Source organism: Ahaetulla prasina, chromosome 14, assembly GCF_028640845.1.
Source record: "Ahaetulla prasina isolate Xishuangbanna chromosome 14, ASM2864084v1, whole genome shotgun sequence".
NCBI classification, from domain to species: domain Eukaryota; kingdom Metazoa; phylum Chordata; class Lepidosauria; order Squamata; family Colubridae; genus Ahaetulla; species Ahaetulla prasina.
This window is the reverse complement of record NC_080552.1, coordinates 2,851,787-2,872,708: the sequence shown is the minus strand read 5'-3', so window position 1 is coordinate 2,872,708 and position 20,922 is coordinate 2,851,787. Positions and strand designations below refer to the sequence as shown.

The 20,922-nt window shown below is 41.7% G+C and overlaps 1 protein-coding gene across 7 annotated transcripts in view; it reads left to right on the top strand.

Moving 5' to 3' along the window:
• Positions 1-647: 647 nt before the first annotated feature.
• Positions 648-20,922, top strand: part of ARHGAP17 (Rho GTPase activating protein 17) — a 78,509-nt gene continuing 58,234 nt past the window's right edge. For 6 of the 7 annotated variants that reach the window (XM_058157214.1, XM_058157213.1, XM_058157217.1 and 3 more), the window contains exon 1: positions 649-863. In XM_058157214.1, coding sequence (XP_058013197.1) covers positions 811-863 — 53 coding nt within the window. In that variant the 5' untranslated portion in view covers positions 649-810. Of the gene's footprint in view, positions 864-20,922 lie in introns of all 7 variants that reach the window. The other variant, XM_058157215.1, reaches the window with a different exon arrangement.

The window sequence follows — 20,922 nt, the reverse complement described above, 5'->3', positions numbered from 1 at the left end:
AATGCTTGGAACGCACTACCTGACTCTGTGGTCTCTTCTCAAAGTCTCCAAAATCTTCAACCAAAAACTGTCTGCTATTGACCTCACCCCATTCCTAAGAGGACTATAAGGGGCGTGCATAAGAGCACAAAAGTGCCTACCGTTCCTGTCCTATTGTTCCCTTTCATTATATCAAATTAACATAGTTGTTGCATGCTTTTGCTTATATATATGTTTTTCTTTCATGATGTGTTGTTGTTTTATGTCGATGTTTATGTATGCTGTTGTGACAAATGAAATAAAATAAATAAATAATGGGGGGTCGGGAAGAAGAGGCAGAACTTTCTCCACGAGACCAGCTCCCCCTCCCCTAGAAAGCTGCGATGCCTCAAGGGCGAGAAAGGGCCGGGGGAGCAGGTGCAAAACCTCGTCCGCCACCTCGATCCGCTGGGCGGCCTTCCCGTCCACCAGAGCAGCAGCGCAATTCCCCCGCCCAAGGGAAAAAGCGCCCCCGGGACTTGGGAGGAATGTGCCGCCGCCCTGCACACTCCTCTACCCTTTCCTAATGCTTCAAAAACCACCGGACGCGGCCTTTCTACCCTCTGGATCTCTATGGTCCTGACGGCATTTCCGGGCGCCGCCCTGTGCTCCGGAGCAGGCAGGCAGGCAGGGCGGGCGGTGACGCACCGGCAGCCGGAAGTCGCGGCGCCTTCCGGTGGGACAGTGAGGTGGAAGCCGGGTCTGCCGCTGCGGGCTCCGCTGGCGAGGCGGGCCGGGTGTCGCGCGCGGGAGGCGCGGTAATAGCGGGGAAGCGACGGCGCCGCCGCCAGCATGAAGAAGCAATTCAACCGCATGAAGCAGCTGGCCAACCAGACGGTGGGCAGGTGAGGGCGCCGGGGCTGCGAGGGCCCTTCTGGGCTGGCCGGCGGGGGGGGTGTCACGGGCCCCGGCTCCGACACCAGGCCCGGGAGGAGGCTTCGTGGCTTCCCGCCGGGGCTCGAGGCGTTGCTGTGGGAAACCCAAGAAGCTGGGGCTTCCCTGCGGAGAGGCCGGTTGGTGGGAGCCCCTGCCTGGCTCACCCACCTGGGCGGCGTTGCCCGTGGGGAGCGAAATGGGAATTCCTCGCTGGGCTTCCAGCAGCCCAGGCTGAATGGGGGTCGGTGTGTCATGCAGGCAGGTTGGAAAGGAGAGCAGTGGGGAAACATCCAGCAGAAGTTATCTTGTCTACCGGGCTGTCCTTCGTTTCTCTGCCTTCCAATTGTGTGTCGAGCAGGTGGTGATTCTGGCAGAAAAGGTCCTTTCTCGCTACTTGTTCACTCAGGGGGGAAAAAGTCATAAATTGCTTGGCTAAATTGTGCTCAGGGTCTTTTAAGATTTTAAATGCACTTGTAGTCTCTTAAATGAAAGACACTAGGCTATTATATAAAGTTGACCCAATAAGGAGATCTTGGGCTATAGTATGAGCCAGTAGTGGTTTTTCAAAGCATGTGCAGAAACTCAACATTGCAACCAACAATTTAAAGGTAATGAGGGCTGGTGTATAGACAGTGGGGCAATTAACAAATGCATTCTATAATTAAGTGCAGTCATTTCATCAGAGCCATCTGCCAAACAGGGCTTTGAACCCACAGAAACCTGTGGTGGTGGATGTTATTGTCAAATATTTCATTTTTATTTCAGAAAACACTTGAGCTGGGTAGCTGGGAGGTAATGCACAACATTCTGCAGTGCTACAGGAAACCGAAGATAGAAATACATCTTCGGTTTCCTGTAGCACTGCAGAATGTTGTGTTTTGCCTCTGTCCAGTATTTCAGCCTGCTGAGTAGAAGGTTAAATACAGAAATCTAAACTAGAGGAAGTGGGAAATGTGTGGACTCAGATGCCTTGAGCTGACCTCATTTAAATGGAGAGAGCCAGACTGGTGTAGAGCTAAAAGCCCCCACTGTAGAAACCAGGAGACTCGGTTCTAATTCTGCATTAGGCACAAAGTCAGCTGGATCCCTCTTGTTTCTGGGTTAGAAAGGAGATACCAGGCAAGCCACTTCCAAAAATGTTGCAAAGAAAACTATAAGACTTCTTCAAATAGTTGCCAAGTGTTGAGTCTGTATTGAAGGCAGACACATACAAATAGACAATGTGCCCATAACAGATAGCACTTGGTTTAGTTTGAAAGAATCAGACCTGATTAGTACTCGCATGGGAGATAATCGGGGAAACCAAGCCATTAGGCCAGATTGGGAACCTAAAGAAAGGAGAGTTTAGAGAGCTGAGCAGCATTTTAAACTTGACAAATAAGCAAAATAATGGCAATCTCTTTCTGTAACGTTACTGAGAAAATTGCATGTAAATCACCTGTTGAAAATAATCAACTTTCCACTGCAGTAATTGCTTTTTAGATAAGCCTTTCTTTCTCAGCCAAATTGAAGATAATATGTAAAGAATTTATATGGCTCCCTAACTCAAACAATGGGACTCTGGGCTGCTTACAAAAGGAAACAAACCAAGATAAAAGCAACAGGAGCAGGAAAGGGAGATGGGGACAATTATTCCAAAGACAAGTGCCTCTACAGAAAAGGCACATCTTCCAGGTCCCAACAGGTTTCAAGGAAGGACCCAAAATTTGTCCACCATATATTACAGCATACATGGGGAGAAGCAATCCCATAGATAACTAGACCCTGGGCCTAAATAGCTTATAAAGTGTATATTGTATTGTATGAAATCATTTCAGTGCTAGGAGTTCCTATATAAATATTTACAATTGGTGTTCAACTTAATCAAAAGTATTTCAACAGTAACAGTCTAATTTGTAAAAAGTTATTAATATAGTAATTTAGAGAGTTTCCAAACAGTAAAATAGCTAGTACAGATAGTCCTCGACTTATAACAGTTATTTAGTGACCATTTGAAATTAGAACAGCACTGTGAAAAGCGACATGAACGTTTTTCACACTTATCATCACTGCAGCATCTCCATGGTCAGGTGATCAAAATTCAGACACTTGGCCACTGGTTCATACTTACGACTGTTGCTGTGTCCCAAGAGCATGTGATCCCCTTTTGCAACCCTCTGACAAGCAAAGTCAATGGGGAAACCAGATTCACATAACAACCATGTTGTTACATAACTTGTAGTGATTCACTTAACAATTGTAGCAAGAAAGGTCGTAAAACGGGGCAAAATTCACCTAGTAAGAAGCAGCAAGATGATTATCCGCACAAAAATGGAAGGATCCTTCGGTTCCCACCATGGACAAATGGCTGCAGAAGCTGAAATGGCAAAATTGACTATTTTGACTAAAGAAAAGAATATTAGTGCTTCCCCAACCCCCACCCCCACGGAGACCGCTTCTGAACCTTGTGCTTGAAGTGGAAAAGAATGAAACTTTGATTTTGAGACTGATAGATGCTTATAGAAATGACTAGTTTCTATTTATATGAAAAAAGCAAAAAGGTGTGGTTTGATGTTAATGCTTTATTCTACTGCAATAGAGAGAGTCAGTTGGAAGTCAATGCTTTGTCTTTTTCCCAAACCTTCCTCACTTTTCTTTCCCCCACTGATTTCCTATTTACTTTTGTATTTTGTATCTTATTTTACAACTCTATAAAATGTTTGCTGACGAAAAGTGCTGGAGGAGGAGCTTGAGGCAGGGACATCCTGCTCCAGACTTCAGTCTCTCGGTCACTTTCCAATTAGTGGAAAAGCTAATTTTACCGTCTGCCTCCTGCCAGTTGTTTTTCTATTTTACAAGTCATATTGTCTAAACTGAGAACCTACCTTGAGAGTTTGAATATAAAATGAAATTTAAATTGAATACATGTCGAAAACATACAAATGCTACAGATACAGTATTCCAGTTGAGCAAAAAAAGTGGAAATCTTGAATGAATGTAGGAAACAAAAGTGAAGTGTATATAACTTAACAACATAACCTTTGATTACTACAGCCTTATGTAATTAAGGTAGGGTTAGAGAACCTTTGCCTGCAGTCATAAAACGCTTCTGTTGTTTTGCGTTTAATTTATTGAAGGCATTTAGTAGGAGGTATCACTTTGCATTCATTTGTATTAACATATCTTGGCCTGGAGAATAGTATGCACTTAAATATCTTTGAATATTCTTATAAATTTGTAAGTAAGCATATTCAGGATTAAAAGAAGACTTACAAAAATTTATTTCAGCTTTAGATGAGAAATTAAGGAGGGGGTTTTATTAGTGTCAGTTTAATTACTAAAACAGGAAGAAGCACTAACCATTCTCCTTTGCCCTCCCACCCATTGGGAGGAAAATCTTCAAATAAACCAACTCTCAAATGTGCCAAATTTGGTGAGTTTGGAATACCTTCAAATGACCTGAATAATTTAGTTTTAAGTGAAGCTTATTTCTACTTATTTATTATGAAGAGATCCCATTGTTTCTTCTCAAATTAAGCGGCTTGAAATAAGTTGACAATGATGTATCCAACAGTATCTCTCCATACCATCTGTAATGACTTTGTTGCTAACTGGGTGTGGAAAATGCAGGGTTCATAAAAATTTTGAACAAAATGAATGAGGGCAGACTGCAGGACAACTTTGCAGAACCTGTTTCACAGCTTCCATGGGTCCTGCAAGGGGTCCTAGAAAGTGGTAATGTCTTTATTGTTACCACAGAAGATGAAAGAGCAAATCCGGACTGTAAACGGTGGGAAAAGGGAGCACTGGGCTTCCTATTTTACAGGAATGTTGTGAGGGATGTGGTGCTAACCCCCTCCTGCTCTTCAACCCCACGTTTGGCTCTAGGAAGTTGGATTGCTGGTGACTTTAGTCATGGATAAGTGAAGTGGGCCTGGTATGTAGAACCAAAGATTTATTATGTGGTGTAGAAAGAATGCTCTCTGAAATGCTCTCTTCTATGTTTTGGGTCTTGTAGCAGCTACAACTCTTAAGGTCTCTGTGTGTGAGGAGGGGATGGGTGGGATGATTCTCAGGAATAAGTTGGCTTTGACCCAGGACTCTACATGTGAGAACATGTTGGGGACTCTAATTATGAACTGCCCACTTTGCTATCTAGAAGATCCCATTGTGACCATGTGATTGTCATTATTAGGCAGGCATTTACCGTCCTTCCAATACAGATTTCAAGATCTGTGGAGGAGCCGGTATTTTTGGCCTTCATTTGCTTTTCCCCATATAATCTCTGGCTTGACCTGTTTTATCTTGTAGTAACTGGCTTGTGATCTCAAAAGACAAAGGGCGCTGCTATTAATCTTTTGCACTTCCTAGTCCCAGTGAGGCTTTCTGCTTCCAGACAGGCGATTAATTACATTGATCCACACCAGACACTTTGTGGAAGTGGGTGAACTCTGATGGGGCTGTGTGGATTTTCCCAGCCATTTGGTAGACAGTCCCATCAGGTTCTCTCTCAAACTTTGGAATTCAGAGACAGCCAGAGACCATGTGATTGCCCCTGAACAAGGTCCTGGAAGTTCTTCAGTGAACTGCATCCCAAGTCCACTTCACTTGTCCATGACCAAAACTCTGTATAAATGCAGTTTTATTAAAACAATCTGATACTGACCGAGAGTACCTGAGACCAAAGTCACCAACAATTTACCTCAACAGATCAACAGAAGGGAAATCAAGAGAAAAAATGGCTGGTGTGCTAGCGGAGGAAGCCTGGTAGTGAATCTGACCGAATGGAATCTTCAACATGTGCAAATATGGCAGCTGGGGCAGTTATGTGTCCCTTTAGGACAAGGGCATGTTAAGCTTCTGCTCCGCAGTCTACATCGGTCACCAGATTGGTCCAATTCACGGTGTCAGTCTTCCCAGACAGAAACAGGGCCAGATGAAGGAATTCTATTTTATTGTAAGGCTACATTAACACAATCTTGCAGGCCTGAAGTTCTCACCTCCATTTTTAACCACAAGATCCTTTAGGGTGGATCCTTCTCCAACTGCTAAGCGACTGGGGGCTCCTGCCTCTCTCTTCTCCAATTGTTTCCTAGGCAGCATCTTTCCCTGTTTCTCCAAGATCAGGCACACATTCCATTATAATGGTGGTGGTTTTTTACCTTTAAAGCCCTACCTGCCTTGAGGCCAGGTTATTTGAAGGACTACCTCTAGTTACGCATATCAGTTCTGGCAGGAATGGCATGTTATGGGTCCCATTTGCTAAAAAAGTACATTTGATGGGATGACCCAGGAGAAGATCCTTTTTTCAGCAGCCCTGAGGATCCCTTGGCAACAAAGAGCCCATAAGATGGTTGCATTCTATGTGAGATTTTGGTACATTCTCCCATTATCTTATTTATATTTTGTTTTGACTGTTATTTAAGATTCGTTTATTGTTTGTATACATACATTTATTTGATCGATAAAGTGCTGTTTTCAGCTCTACTTACTGCAGACAGAACAAGCCTATTCTGAGATGCTCAAGGTCTCCTTCCTATTTGAGCGGCTGAGGGGATGGAGGTGGTGTTTCTCTGCAGCAACCACTTCACTTTGGAATAGTTTCCTTCCAAGGTTTAGTTAACACTTTAATACCATATAAGAAAACTGTAAAAATGATTTATTCCACAGAACTTTTGATTTATAATTGTCCCTATTGAGATTTTTGAACTTATGAGTATTACTATCTAATTTGTTTTGTTTATTAACCAGATTGAGGTTTTTTTTCCCAACATGGCACCAGGAGTTTTTGTTTGTATGAGGACGTTGGAGAGATGTTCAGAGATGCTGCCCTATTAATAGCTGGATGTGAAATTGGGCAGAAGATTTCAGTTGTGATTGTTGCTGCTATAACTGCTTCCTTTCTGCATAGCATCTGCCCTACCTGAGCTCCTCAACTCCAGGGTGGCTTATGGTCTGGGTGACTTCAGTCTGCCTTCTCTGGTAGAGTTGGAACTGGGCACAGGTGTTATGGCCACCCATGACACTCATGGACCGGGCCAAAGACTTTGAGGTCACCACACACAATGATGGTGAAAATTTGGACTTGGTCTTCCTGCCAGGACAGTGGCGACATGATCTGGAGTTGGGGAGATTGTTTTCCCTCCCTATTAGGGTCAGATCACTTTCTAGTGGCCTTCGAGTTTCCCAGGGCTGCTCCCTCGCACAGGGAGGTGGGGTTTATTTGATTGTTGATTGACAGAGGGGCTGAGAGAGATGAAATAGGTTAAGAGATCTTTAGGAGGAGTGAAGCCAGCTGAGCCCAAGGTCGATCTGCTGTTCAGGCCTCCTTCGCGGTGATATCTTTTGCCGCTTTTCCATTTTCATTGCATCTGCCGATAGGTATCCAGCAGGCCCTAGTTTCTCCTTGGAAAGGGGAGCTGGAGACCCATTTGTAGGACCGTTGGGAATGCATTATGTATCTATTGAAGACAGTTAGTTGCTTGGATTTGCTCCAGGATAGCAATAGCAATAGCACTTAGACTTATATCGCATTTCACGGTGCTTTCCGGCCCTCTCTAAGCGGTTTACAGAGTCAGCATTTTGCCCCCAAAAATCTGGGTCTGCATTTTACCAACCTTGGAAGGATGGAAGGCTGAGTCAGCCTTGAGCCGGTCAGGATCGAACTCTCGGAGTGAGCAGTGAGTTAGCCTGCAATACTTCATTCTAACCACTGCACCACCATAGCCAGGATGGGCTCTGGCTTTGAAGTGGGCCCTATGAAGTTGACTAAAGCACAGTCTCACAGTGTTATCTGAGGTTCGTTCTGATGCTCCTGAGGAGTTGGAGGGCATTCTAGGGCTGTGAGTTCAGCCACTGTGTGTGTTACACCCACATGGATTACTGTGGGCCGTCTCTGAAGAACTTGGCCCAGAATGTGACAGCACAAGCAATTATGGGTGTGCCTTGGTTCACCCATATTTCACCCTGTTTGTAAGCTGCAGTGGCTCCCAATAGGCTTGCAGGTACAATTCAAAATGCTAGTTGTTACCTAGAAAGCCCTTCATAGGCCCATCTCTCACCAGTTAGCTGTACCTGCCTCCTCTTGTCCGCAGAAGAGGCAGCTCCAAGTCCCATCTATTACTGTATTTAAAAAGGTTATGTAGGAGGGTCCAGGAAGCATGCTGCCTTTGCACCCACCCCCACCCCACATAAGATTAAAGTGGCCCTAACCCTCCTGGCCTTTCAGAAAGCCCTTAAAACCTGGCTATTCCCTGAGGCATAAGGTCGGGAGAACAGGTAGTCCTAGGGTTATGACACAGTTGGGACCAGGATTGCCCTCGCAAAGCAGTGTGGCCATAAAATGTGGTGTCACATGACCACATTGCTAGGTGACAACAATCCTGGCAGCCCTAGTTGCCATCATAACCCCAAGGCACACAGGTCAGTCGTTAAGCAGGAAGCCAGCATAAGCCCCAGGGATGGGGGGTGGTCTGTGGGGGAGGCGTGACATAGGCCAGGCACCAGAGCACAGGAAGGCTGGGGAAGGCGCCAACAGTGCAGCATGAGAACAGGGAGCCTGGGAGATTTATCAGACGGACTTGTGAGCTTCCCTGCAGGCCACCCCACTGATTTTGTTTGTGGGGAGCCGGCTGGGAAGGCTGCAAATGGCAGTCTTATAACTGTGGGGCACTGCAACCGTTGTGAGATCCAGTTGCCCAGCACCCAAATCGTGATCACGTGACCAAGATTGATCTGTAAAGGCTGAGACCGGTCATAAAATACCACTTGTCACAATTTTGGACAGTCGCTGAACAAGCGGATGGTAAGTTAGGATCACCGGCAGCATGAAGTCGGAGTGGTGTTGCTACTATGGTTGGGTTTTTTTCTTGGTTTCCATCCTTTTTTGCTTTTCTCTTTGTTATATTTGTATCTCTATTTTTTGTTTTACTGATATTTTTAGCTGCATCCATTATCCAGAAGTGAGATGAGCACTCCTATAAATTGAATAAAATATTTTATTGTTAGTTGTATTTGATTATTTTCATACAAGAGTATGAGGACATCCCCCTTCTCCTCCCCCCTCATTTTTCTCTCTCTTTAAAGATCGTTTTGTTAATTGTGTATCCTAAGAATGTAAATTAAAAATTAAATGTTGACTTAAAAAGAATAGAGCTGCAAAATGACAATATAGGTGTTTGTAAAATATAACATCTTTTTGTGAAAAAATCTCAAATGTATTATTGCAGCATTTAGCTAGTGAGAAAGGATAATAAAGGAGCCGTGGTGGCGCAGTGGTTAGAATGCAGTACTGCAGGCTACTTCTGCTGACTGCTGGCTGACTGCCGTTTGGCAGTTCGAATCTCACCAGGCTCAAGGTTGGCTCAGCCTTTCATCCTTCCGAGGTGGATAAAATGAGGACCCAGATTGTTGGGGGCAAGAGGCTGATTCTCTAAACTGCTTAGGGAGGGTTTTAAAGCACTGTGAAGCAGTATATAAGTCTAAATGCTAATGCTATAAACCAGGATTTCAGAAATATATTGTAGCTTCTTGGCAGAGGAAAGGTTGTGCAGCGACACAGAGGTTAATGATGGAAAGAATCTGATGCAGATGTTGGTAAAGGCACGGAAGATGTGACCGAGATTCTTCAGAATATAGAAGCTGTTTGTAGGAAGCTAAGAAGATGGCACCATTTGTGTAACCAGGTATATGAAAAAGAAAACTAAAGGTTGTTGGCTGCTGGCCTCCCTCACAGTTGGTAGCAGTGGAATCAGGAGCGCTCGTGTTTATCTAGACTTTCATGGTCTGGATCAGTCTTTCTCAAGCCTGGCAACTTGAAGATGTGTGGACTTCAACTCCCAGAATTCCTCATGCTGACTTGGGAAATTGCCAAAGGTGAGAAATGCTGAGCCAGATTTTCCACCAACAGCAGCTCATTTGTTGTGACTTAAAAGTTGCTCCCCCCCCCCCACCTGCACAGAGGCTCGATTAACTTTAGTGGACTTAATCCTGAACAGACATAGACATCTCAGCTCTTGGAACAATGTGTGGTAATCTGCCAAACTCCTATAATAGATTTGGTTTTGAGTGAAACGAGTCAATCTAAGTAAATTAATTTAGTAAGAGTGGAGGTTTAATAAAACAAGGTTTCTGTAAATATGCAAATAGTATGTAATTAGGATTTGGAATTAGAAAACTCATCAGATTCAATCCATTTCTCTCTCTCTCTCTCTCTCTCTTTTTATGGAAAGTATAGACCCGTCTAACTCAGAACCAGAAGTCACTGGAGAGAAGTACTGAGATTGGCAAGATGTTTCTTTCTTCCATGCTGTTTCCCCAGATAAAATTGCCTCTTTGCTCTACACATTTAAGTGAAACTTGTTGGGTGCTCAGCTGTTGGGCTTGCACCAGGAGTGCTGAATTCCCCCTTCTGAGAACATTTATTGGGTGACCTTGTGCTAATCACGCTCTTAGTGTAAGCTTTCTAGTTTAATACAGTTAATGAGATTAAAAGTGGCCATGCGCACAAATTTGAACACCTTGCATGAAAGTTTGGATATAAATGCAATCATTACAGAACGTTTTGTGGTCAACCTTTCTCCATTAGGAGACAATGCAAAGAAAAGGAAATAAAACCTTTTCATCTTCTTCACTTACAGTAGCTGTCTCTTACAAATTTAAAGATTGGAGTGTCTGAATATTCAAGTTATCTGGGCTGGAAGATGTTCCAGCAGTTTCAATCCCTCTGCATTTGAGTACCAAGATGAAGAGCTGGTCAGTGGAGTGTTTTATTTAAAGCTTTAAAATACTTCAGATGCCAAGTTATCAGATTTGGCTTAGTGTCAGCTACTTGACTAGTATTCCTTCCCCATTTTGTGTGTGATCTGACAGCTCTATTTGTAATTTGACCAAGGCTTGATTTGGCTTGTCAGGTATTGTTTTTCAAGATTCATACCTGATAACGTAATGACAGATTTTAACTCCTGGCAAATGCCTTGTTTTCGAGCTATGCTTTTATCTCATCCCTTCAAATAATCCATGAAGAAAAAACTGTTAAGCTTCTGTTTCTGGTTGGATTATTTCATTGCACTTCACTGTCTTGTCATGTCTTTTTTTCATGATCTTCCTCTTTCAGGATGAGAAGAATTGACTGACTGTGACTTGTTTAAAGCTTCGCAGAGCAGGAGGAAATGGAAATGAACCTGAACATTTCTATCTTTGAATTTGCTTCTAGAAGAATCTTTGAGTGGTGGGGGATTTGGCAGTCAGTTGATGCTAGAATTGGTTCCTTCCTTCTTTTTAAGCTCTGTGTGTGTGTGTGTGTGTGTGTGTGTGTGTGTGTGTGTGTGTGTGTGTGTGTGTGTGTGTGTGTGTGGCACAGTGAGATGAAGACAATCTGAATCTTACCTAAAAGATGAAACCTGCTTTTATTAGGTGTTCTTCTGGAAATTGAGAGCTGAATAATCACATTTGATTTTAGCTTTTGGGCTTTTCTCCTTCCCACTTAGCTACATCAAAAGGGAACCTACTTTTCCTTCTGTGAGTTATGATGCACCCTCTGATTTTGAAGGGGGACTGGATCAGTTTTTGCAAGTATCAGTCCAAGGTTATTAACTTGAGCCTCAAACATAAAAGCATGTTCTATTAATTTTATGTAGATATTAGTATATCTTTTTCATGTAACTTGGAACAATGTATATTTGTGAAGTTTAGTGATGAATTGTTGATTTTAATATATCCCAGCAAAGTGACTTCAGCAATCCCGAGCTTAGTCACCAGAAACCTTTGTGGAGAAAAATGTCCGGGCAATGAGACTCCGGTAAGCTTGCTCTGTTCCCAAGGAAAGCAGCTGACCATCGGGGGAGAACTGGCTGGGCAGGGAAGAGGATGAGTCGGATGAAGGATGTCCTGGACTGAGTGACCACTGAAAAGAAGCCTCCATTAAGGCAGGGTTTGTTTTAGGTTTTACTTGTGGGGAACACAGTGGAGGCAAATGACCAGCCACAAGATAGGAGCTCCGGCTTCTTAAGGTTTTCTGCCAAAGAAAAGTTGTACTGCTCTGCATCCCTTTAGGCCTGGGAATAAGCCCTGTTAGATGCAGTAGAGCAGGGGCCTCCAAATTTGGCAACTTTAAGCCTTACGGACTTCAGCTCCCAGAATTCCCCAGCCCAGCATGGCTGATTGGGGAATTCTGGGACTTGAAGTTCGTAAGTCTTAAAATTGCCATTTGGAGACCCCTGCAGTTGAACTTATCTGCGCCGGCCTGGGTTAGTTTTTAAATTTATGGGTTTTTAAATGGGTTTTAGTTTTAAATTTTAATTATGGCCAATTTTAATAAGTTTTTTAAGTGTATTTTAAATTGTATTTATATATTGTCTATTTTACTTGGCTGTGAACCGCCCTGAGTCCTTCGGGAGAAGGGCGGTATACAAATTTAATAAATAAATAAATAAATAAATAAATAAATAACTTACCTTGGAGTAGAACAGAAGAGAATTACAGTGTCAATCTTGCTTAGCCAGTTTCTCCATGGTACTTCCCTTTTCTGAAGAACATTTATCATCTTTGTCCATAATGGGGAAGATTGCAGAGCTAATTAGCAAGAATTTCTTTATCAGCCTTTCTAATAAATAATGGTTGTATTTACCGAGAAAAAATTGAAATATTTTGCCTGACTGCTGATTAATTCCATTGTTGGCCTTCTCAATAAATGTTTTTTTAAAGTTAGCTATTTTGTTAGTTCTGATATATTTGAAGCAGCTATCAGTGTAACAGCTAGTAAGCTCAAGAATTTCCTGGAGCCATAGTGTGAGTTTAACAGGTTGTGTGATCTTAGTCAAGTTCCGGTCCTTTGAATAAACAATGCTTAAGTAAACCATGATGATTATAATGATCACATTTGCTTCTGCATTTTAAATATTGGACTAGGACTAGTTTATCATGCGTGATGATAATAAAAATATGCCCATAAATTCTAAGTATTGCTTTTATATTTATATTGTACTGATATTCTGTAAGTAAAAAAAGATAAAGGAATGCCTGCAGATTTTACTCCACTAGTCGTTGCTGACTCTAAGGGGCGGTACTCATTTCTGTTTCAAGGCCATTGAGACAGCGCTATCAGAAGAATTTCCATGGTCATGTGGCCAGCATGATGTTACAGAGCGCTGTTATCTTCCCACTGTAGTGGTACCTATTTATCTAGTCACATTTGCATGCTTTCGAATTGCTAGGTTGGCAGATGCTGAGCTGAGAATGGGAGCTCACCCAGTTGAGTGGCATTTGGATCTCAAACCTGTGCTGCCAGCTTTCCAGCTGAGCAGTCCAGCATCTTAACCACTGAGCCATCGCGCCACCCTATATTATGTAGACCTGTATAATTGGCTTTAATAAAGCATTTGAGAATATAAGACCATTATTATTTAAAGGAGAAGTACTCTATCCTGAGGCTGGATGTGTTCAGCACCATACAAATTCCTTCTGCAGTTTTCCAATTTACTTAGGTTGCTTAGTCTTGAATGCAGGTTTTGCCACAGCCTTACCCAGTTCCAGAGGCTGTCTGGCTCATCCTTGCTAATTTTAACAGTTCAGTTTCTCCTACTACTACAAAGGATGATGCAAGTGCTGTGATTGCAGCCAAAGCCCAGAAAAATCTCCATTTTATTTTAACTCATGGTTTTATCACAGATCCTATTGCTGCCAAGAAACAAAATGATATTTTAAAATCTATTTAATTATTGAAAACAATGAAAGGTAAACACTGATTAACACTGGTAAACACTCAGTTATGCAATTTTACATATTTATGACCGTTGCTATGTCCCTTGGTCATGTGATTCCCTTTTGCGACCTTCTGACAAGCAAAGACAATGGGGCAGCCAGATTCACTTAACAATCGTGTTACTAACTTAACAACCTCAGTAATTCACTTCTGTGGTCATAAAACGGGGCAAAACTCACTTAACAGAAATTTCAAGGTCAATTGTGGTCGTACATCGACAACTGCCTATATTTGTTTTCTGTTCAATTGTGTCTGATTCTCAGAGACTGCCTGAATAAGTTCCTGCAGTTTTCTTGGCAAGGTTTTTTCAGCAGTTGACCATTGCCTCCTTCTTAAGGCTGAGAGAGTGACTGGCCTGAGGTTTGGTTTGTATTCAAGGTCTCCTGGTTTCTAGTCTGGTGCCTTAACTTATGACACTAAACTTATCTTTTTAATATGTTGTCCTGTTGGATAAGCAGCTGAACAAACAACACAGTAAAATTGAAAAAAATATAATTTGGGGAAGGAGCTAGGAATGAAAAAAAAATTGTGTATACTTGTGGGAGGATGTGGTATTCCTTATGTATGAAATTTTTATCAGGCCAATCAGTTACAACTTTTAATCTTTTTAATAAAAAGATACTGTAGATGGGAGGATATAGCAAAGACAAATTAAAACCATCAGGAAAATAAACATTAGGTTAATACCCTTACTTATCAGCCTTGTAAAAGTTGGTAAAACATAGTATTCATACTATTCTATATAAATGTGTGTATAAAATACTGTATAACAACCAAATTATAACAGAATTTATTCACTTCTATAAAATTTGATTTCCTACTGCCATAGAAAACAATTCTCTTTTTATTAAATCTTTTTGTTAAAAAGATTAAAAGTTGTAATTTACTGGCCCTATACAACTTCTTATATAAGGGGGGCCCCTTAGTGTCACTGTTTTATAGTTTGCAGTTTTTCTAAGTTATCACGTAACTTTTTAGTCTTTAAAGCAATTGAGCCAAGTAGCTGGAACTAAATTGTAAACAAAGTGGTATTCTCAAAAGATTTCATGGATTGAGCTTTCATGCTGCAGTAATTCATGGTTTGTTTGGTCAAAACTTGCTAACTAAACTACAGGTGACTGGGCTTATATAGTACACACCGAGCCATCCACCAGTTTAGAAACTCTGATTGCTGAGTTCAGAATTAAACAAGCTTCATTGTGCATTAAAATTAGGACTCTTGAATTGGATTTGAATGAGTAAAGTTTCTATTCTATTACATTTATTGGAGATTAATAAAGGAGAATATTTGTAGCTCAGGGTTGAAAGGAGGCTCTAAGTAAACTCTGGGAGCACCAAGGACTCCTTACTGGAGTTTGGGATAGACTTTTGATATGCACCAAGACAAATTCCTTGTGTGTCCAATCACACTTGGCCAATAAAATTCTATTCTTTTGTCTAAATGCAGACAAGGCTTAAGCCTGTTGTGTTTCCTTGCCTATCCAGGGACCCATTGGGGTAATGGATTATGCTGATGCTGACCTCTGAAATTGGTGTTTACAGCTCTGCCTCCCACAGCAGTTTCATGCTGATGTAGGCAGGTGAGGCAGGTGGACTCTCGGTATCACTGAGAAGTTTGTCTGTCATTAAGAATTACACAACCAAGCAATACTTCATTGAACCATTTGCCTTTCAGGCTGCCTAGCAGGCTTTCTTTAGGGAATTTTCTCACTTGTATATCAGGGGTGTCCTACCTTGGCAACTTTAAATCTTGTGGACTTCAACTCCCAGAATTCCCCACATGCTTTGTCTCCCCTGAGCTGCCCCTTGGTAGCTTTGGGCAGTGCAGCATTTCAGCCTCCTAACGCCATAAATCCAGTGCTGCTTTCACTTGCCCAAAGTGGCCTCAGCTCAGCCAGAACAAGAGCAATTCCCTCCTTTTGGACGAGGGATCCCAGTGGATGATGGCTTAATCTGACACCAAGAGCCTGTTTCTCAGAGCATCTTGAGGTTTCCCTTCAGATCTCAGCCCCTCTGCACTGCAAATCATGGCTATGAAACCAGGTATGACACATAACACTTAACTATGATAAAATGTAGAGGAAGCAAGGCCAGCAGCCAGAAAGGCTCGCCCCGGGCTACAGGTCTTGCTCAAAGATGCTGAAGGGTGATGGGAAGACCTTTAAGATTGGTTTTCCTAGATGGGCCTGTTTTTATAGGAGGGGTCTGCTTCCCCTGAACCTGGGAGTACAGGTAGTCCTCGACTTGCAACCATTTGTTTAGCGAACGTTTGAAGCAGCATTACAAATAAATGACTTAATGACCACTTTTCAGACTTATGAATGTTGCAGCATCCCTAAGAGCACATGATCAAAATTCAGATGCTTGGCAACTGGCATGTACTTACAACAGTTAAGCTGTCCCTGGCTAATGTTATCCCCATTTGTGACTTTTGACAAGCAGAGTCAAGGGGGGAAGCCAGACTCAATAACAGCGTGATTCAATTAACAACTGCAGTGATTCACTTAACAGCTGTGGCAAAAAAGAAAAAGGTTTAAAATGGAGCAGTTCTCACTTAACAATTGCCTCACATTCACAGAACTTTTGGGCTCAATTGTGGTTATACGTTCGTTAGAGTTTGCAGCAATCCAACCATCACCCAAGTAAATAGCTCAGCAGGATTCATGTTTAAAAGAAACTTCTTTGTATACAGTAATATAAAACATGATTCATGTATACAATACCCATGCAGCAGAAGCCAGAACCAGAACTCAGAATAAGCTATATAATACAGAGGCTATATTGCAAGGACAAAACAACTCTTATATACAAATCAGTCAAGCTAAGCCACGCCCAGGCTTCGAGCTGTCTGGGTCACCAAACAGTCCCCATTGGCTGACCTGTTACTACGTCTATTCCAATTCATGAACGCTCATACACTGACAAAGTTGAGGACTACCTAGAAACATGTTTCACATGACTGGGGAGCTGGTTACAGTAATGAAGGTACTATTGTAAGTGAAATGCATTCCACGCCTATTATTTAAAAATTAAATTTTTGCTGCTTTCCGGTATAGTGATTGTTCAAGTCCTTTGATTCCAGGATCATTCACTTGATGGTCAGCCTGGGCCATCTTAAGGCACAACCTCTGTTGTTTGGGAACTGGAAGTAGAGCATACAATTGCACGGATTATTAGAATAGAATAGAATAGAATAGAATAGAATAGAATAGAATAGAATAGAATAGAATAGAATAGAATAGAATAGAATAGAATTTTTTATTGGCCAAATGTGATTGGACACACAAGGAATTTGTCTTGGTGCATATGCTCTTAGTTAGGTGCTATGTGATGCCATAAACCAGCTGTGACATGAAGCTGCTTGCTTTCCTCTCACATTTCATAAGCATAGAGCTAAGAGATTTCAGTTAAGTGACCTCTGCTTTTCTGGAATTTAGGGATAAGACCAGTAGGAAGAGAACAGTAGGAAGGCACTCTAACATGCTTGTAGAATCTGATTTAGAACAATACCAAGAGCTCTTAGAGGTTTTTTTTAAAGTTGTAGGCATGAAGGCAGACAAGGATAAGAGGGGCCTTTGAAAACTTCTTTTTTTCAAAAGATTTTTTATTTTTTTAAAAAACAAGACAAGCAAACATAAAAACATCTTCAATCCAATTACTGTGTGTCGGTGGGGTGGTTACATATCTCTTGTGCACTTTCAACATAAAAATATCCTTGATTCGTCTTGTATTACATTACCTCCATCTAATATCTGATCCTTTAATTAACCAATGGCTATAACCTTTTATACTCTCATTCCATATACATGTCCACAAATAAATATTTTATCTGATAACATCATTCATTCCATCATTCTAAAACCACTCAATTTAATATTTCAGTTAATAATAGTCTTTCTCAGATCTTTACTAACATAACTTTCCTTCTAGCCATTGATAAAATAAATCCCATATCTAAACTTCATGTGACAAGATCTCTGTTGCAAACCGAGCTGAGCTTTTTTCCAGAGCTAGTACTTACTACCCTAGCTCAAACCTGCACCAAGAATAGGAAACAGGAATGGCATCACCCATGAAAAGAATCAGGAAAATTAAGCTTTCTGCAAGAAGTGCCTTGGCAGCAGTTTGACTTTATAGCATTCAGTACAATCAAAGCAGGATGGCTGGCTGTGAATGCTGGCAGAGTGACTAGTTATCCTGAAAATTATTTCCAAAGGCATTCATTTATACAAGTAATAGTTTTGTAAGCTGTGCCCATTTATTTCCTTTGAGAGACAGGTCTGATTCAGTGAACAGGGGAACTAACATAGAACTCGAATAATAGAGCTGGAAGTCTCCAGTCTACAACACAGTCCTTTCAACATTTCCATGAAGGCAGCACACCCATTTGCACTACTCAAGTGACCCTGGCGACACAGATAAACATCCAGGTGGCCTCAACGGCTCTCTAAAGAATGCCAATGACCAGCTGTCTTGCAAGAAATATAACTCCTTCCATTCTCCACTATCCTGTCGGAGCTGAAGCAGCTTTTTGGATGAGAAGCGAAAAATCTTCAAAGAAATAACAGAAAGTCAAGTTGCCTCTTGAAAAAAACACCTTTGGGAGAGCTCGAAGGGACCTTAGAGGTCTTCCAACCCCCTGCTCAAGCAGGAGACCCGATACCATCCCAGACAAATGGCTGTCCAATCTCTTCTTAAAACCGTCCGGTGATGGTACAACCACAACTTCTGAAGGCAAGAGTTCTACTGGTTTATTGTTAATTGCCTTCCTTTGTGGATTTAGAGCTGGAGGCAAATGTGGAACTTTATGAGACAGGACACAGCTAAAGTGATGAGTCAGAGTTGTCTTCCCAAAGTTTTTAAAGGATGTGCATTACAATCCTATGCCATTAGTGCTTCCAGAGGAGGTTACCAGTCATTGGGATACAAGGGAAAGAGTGGGATGTACTAAATTCAAGGGTTGTTCTAGGAATGCGGAGAATGAAGTTCAAGTCCATCTTCCACCTTTGCAAAAATTTGACTCTCAGTTTCGCTTACAAACAATTTTCCCAAACAAAATTCCCATTTTGTTTGGGAAAATTGGTAGAAAGAATGCCGTTGAACCTCTGTGAACTCTTGGAGGGAACACATGCTGGGTGAGCAATTCTAGGAATTGAAGTTGTCACATTTTAAAGGCGCCAGGTTTGAAAAACAGTGTTTTAACTAATAAATGACTATCTGTAACCCTGTTGTGGGGATAACATGAAGGGGGATTCCCCTGAAAGCTGCCTTTTTTTTATTTTATTTTGTCACAATCATACAATCATCAACATAAACAGTAACCCATCATGAGAGAAAAACTATATATAAGTAAAAGTATACATATAATACTATAATGAAGGGAACAATAGGACAGGAACGGAAAGCACTTTTGTGCTCTTATGCACGCCCCTTATAGTCCTCTTAGGAATGGGGTAAGGTCAATAGTAGACAGTTTTTGGTTGAAGATTTTGGGGTTTTGAGTAGAGACTATAGAGTCAGGTAGTGAGTTCCAAGCGTTAGCAACTCTGTTACAAAAGTCATATTTTCTGCAATCAAGTTTGAAGCGGTTGACATTAAGTTTGAATCTATTGTTTGCTCTTGTATTGTTGCGATTGAAGCTGAAGAAATCTTTTACAGGAAGGATATTACAATAGATGATTCTGTGTGTTAAACACAGATCATGTCGGAGTCGGTGGAGTTCTAAGTTTTCTAAGCCCAGGATTTCAAGCCTGGTGTGGTATAAGGTTGTTGTTTTCGGAGGAGCGAAGAACACTTCTAGTAAAATATTTCTGGACGCGTTCGATAGTATTAATGTCAGAGATGTGATATGGGTTCCAGACAGATGAGCTGTATTCAAGAATAGGTCTGGCAAATGTTTTATATGCTCTGGTTAGTAGTGTAGAGTTTTTGGAAAAGAAGCTACGTAAAATTAGGTTTACAACTCTTTGAGCTTTTTTTGCTATGTAGTTGCAGTGGGCTTTGGCATTTAGGTCATTTGATATGAGAACTCCAAGGTCTTTGACAGGGAGGGGGTCGGAAGTAAGGTAATGTTCATCAAGCTTATACTTGATATTTGGGTTCTTTTTACCAATATGTAAGACTGAGCATTTGCTGGTTGATATTTGAAGTTGCCAAGTTTTAGACCAATCGGAAACAAAGTCAAGGTCATTTTGAAGGGTAGAAGTATTGTTAGTGGTATTGAATAGTTTGACATCGTCAGCCTTGAATTCCTGGAGCAGTTTCCATATAAATAAAATCAAATATATAAAGAAGGATGTGTGGGGAAGAAAAAAAACCAAACTCTGGCATTAGCTCTTAAGTTAGCCTGGTAATGAAAACCATTTGGATTTGGGAAGAGCAAAAAAAGGCCTTTTTTCAGGGTGTGTTACATCGCCTCCTGGAAGAGCTGGTGGTGTGACCTTCCTTGAATGTCCATCTGCTGAGGCCTCAGAAAAGCCTCCTGCCTGACTGCCTGACTGCTTTGGTTCCCCCCCCACCCTGCCCCGGGAGTTGCTGTCTATTCCTCTTGAAAGTGTAGCTTGTCTCAAGATGCCATCAGCAGGCTATGGGGGAGGCTTCGCTCTTAGTGAAGAGGAGGTTCCAGGGAAAATGTTTGCAGCAGCAGCTTTCTAAAGCAGGCTCTCAAAGGCATCATGAAATATGCTTTTTCGTCCCCTCCGCCCTTTCTGGAAATCTTGCAGACTTCGGTGTTTCCTTGTCTCCACCCTATTGGTCTCCTTTACTGCCCTCTCCTTGCAGTGTAGTTTCAGCTCCAGTCCTTATTCCTGATCCTGAGAATAAATTCACACATTTTTCTTTTTCTTTTTTTTAATTGAAAAAGTTTTTACAAACAAACAAACAGTTTTCCCCCTTTTCCCCCCTCCCCCCCTCAAAACCCCCTTCACCCCTCCCTTCACCACCCCACCACCCCGTTTCCTGGGTCAATCACAAGGTATTGTTACACATAAACCAAACATAGAGTAAGATTTTCCTTTCTAATCCAATTAACCTCATCCGAGTCTTTTCATTTCCTAACCTCCCCCATAACATTCTAAAATAATACATCCTAATTATTCAAAGGCAATCTGATATCTCTTAATCTGATATCTATTTTGTATATAATCAATCCATTTTTTCCATTCAATTAAATATCTTTCCTGCGTATTGTCTTTCAAAAAGGCTGAGATTTTTGCCATCTCAGCCAAGTTGATAACTTTCAATATCCATCAATATTGTAGGTAATTCTTTTTTCTTCCAATATTGTCCAA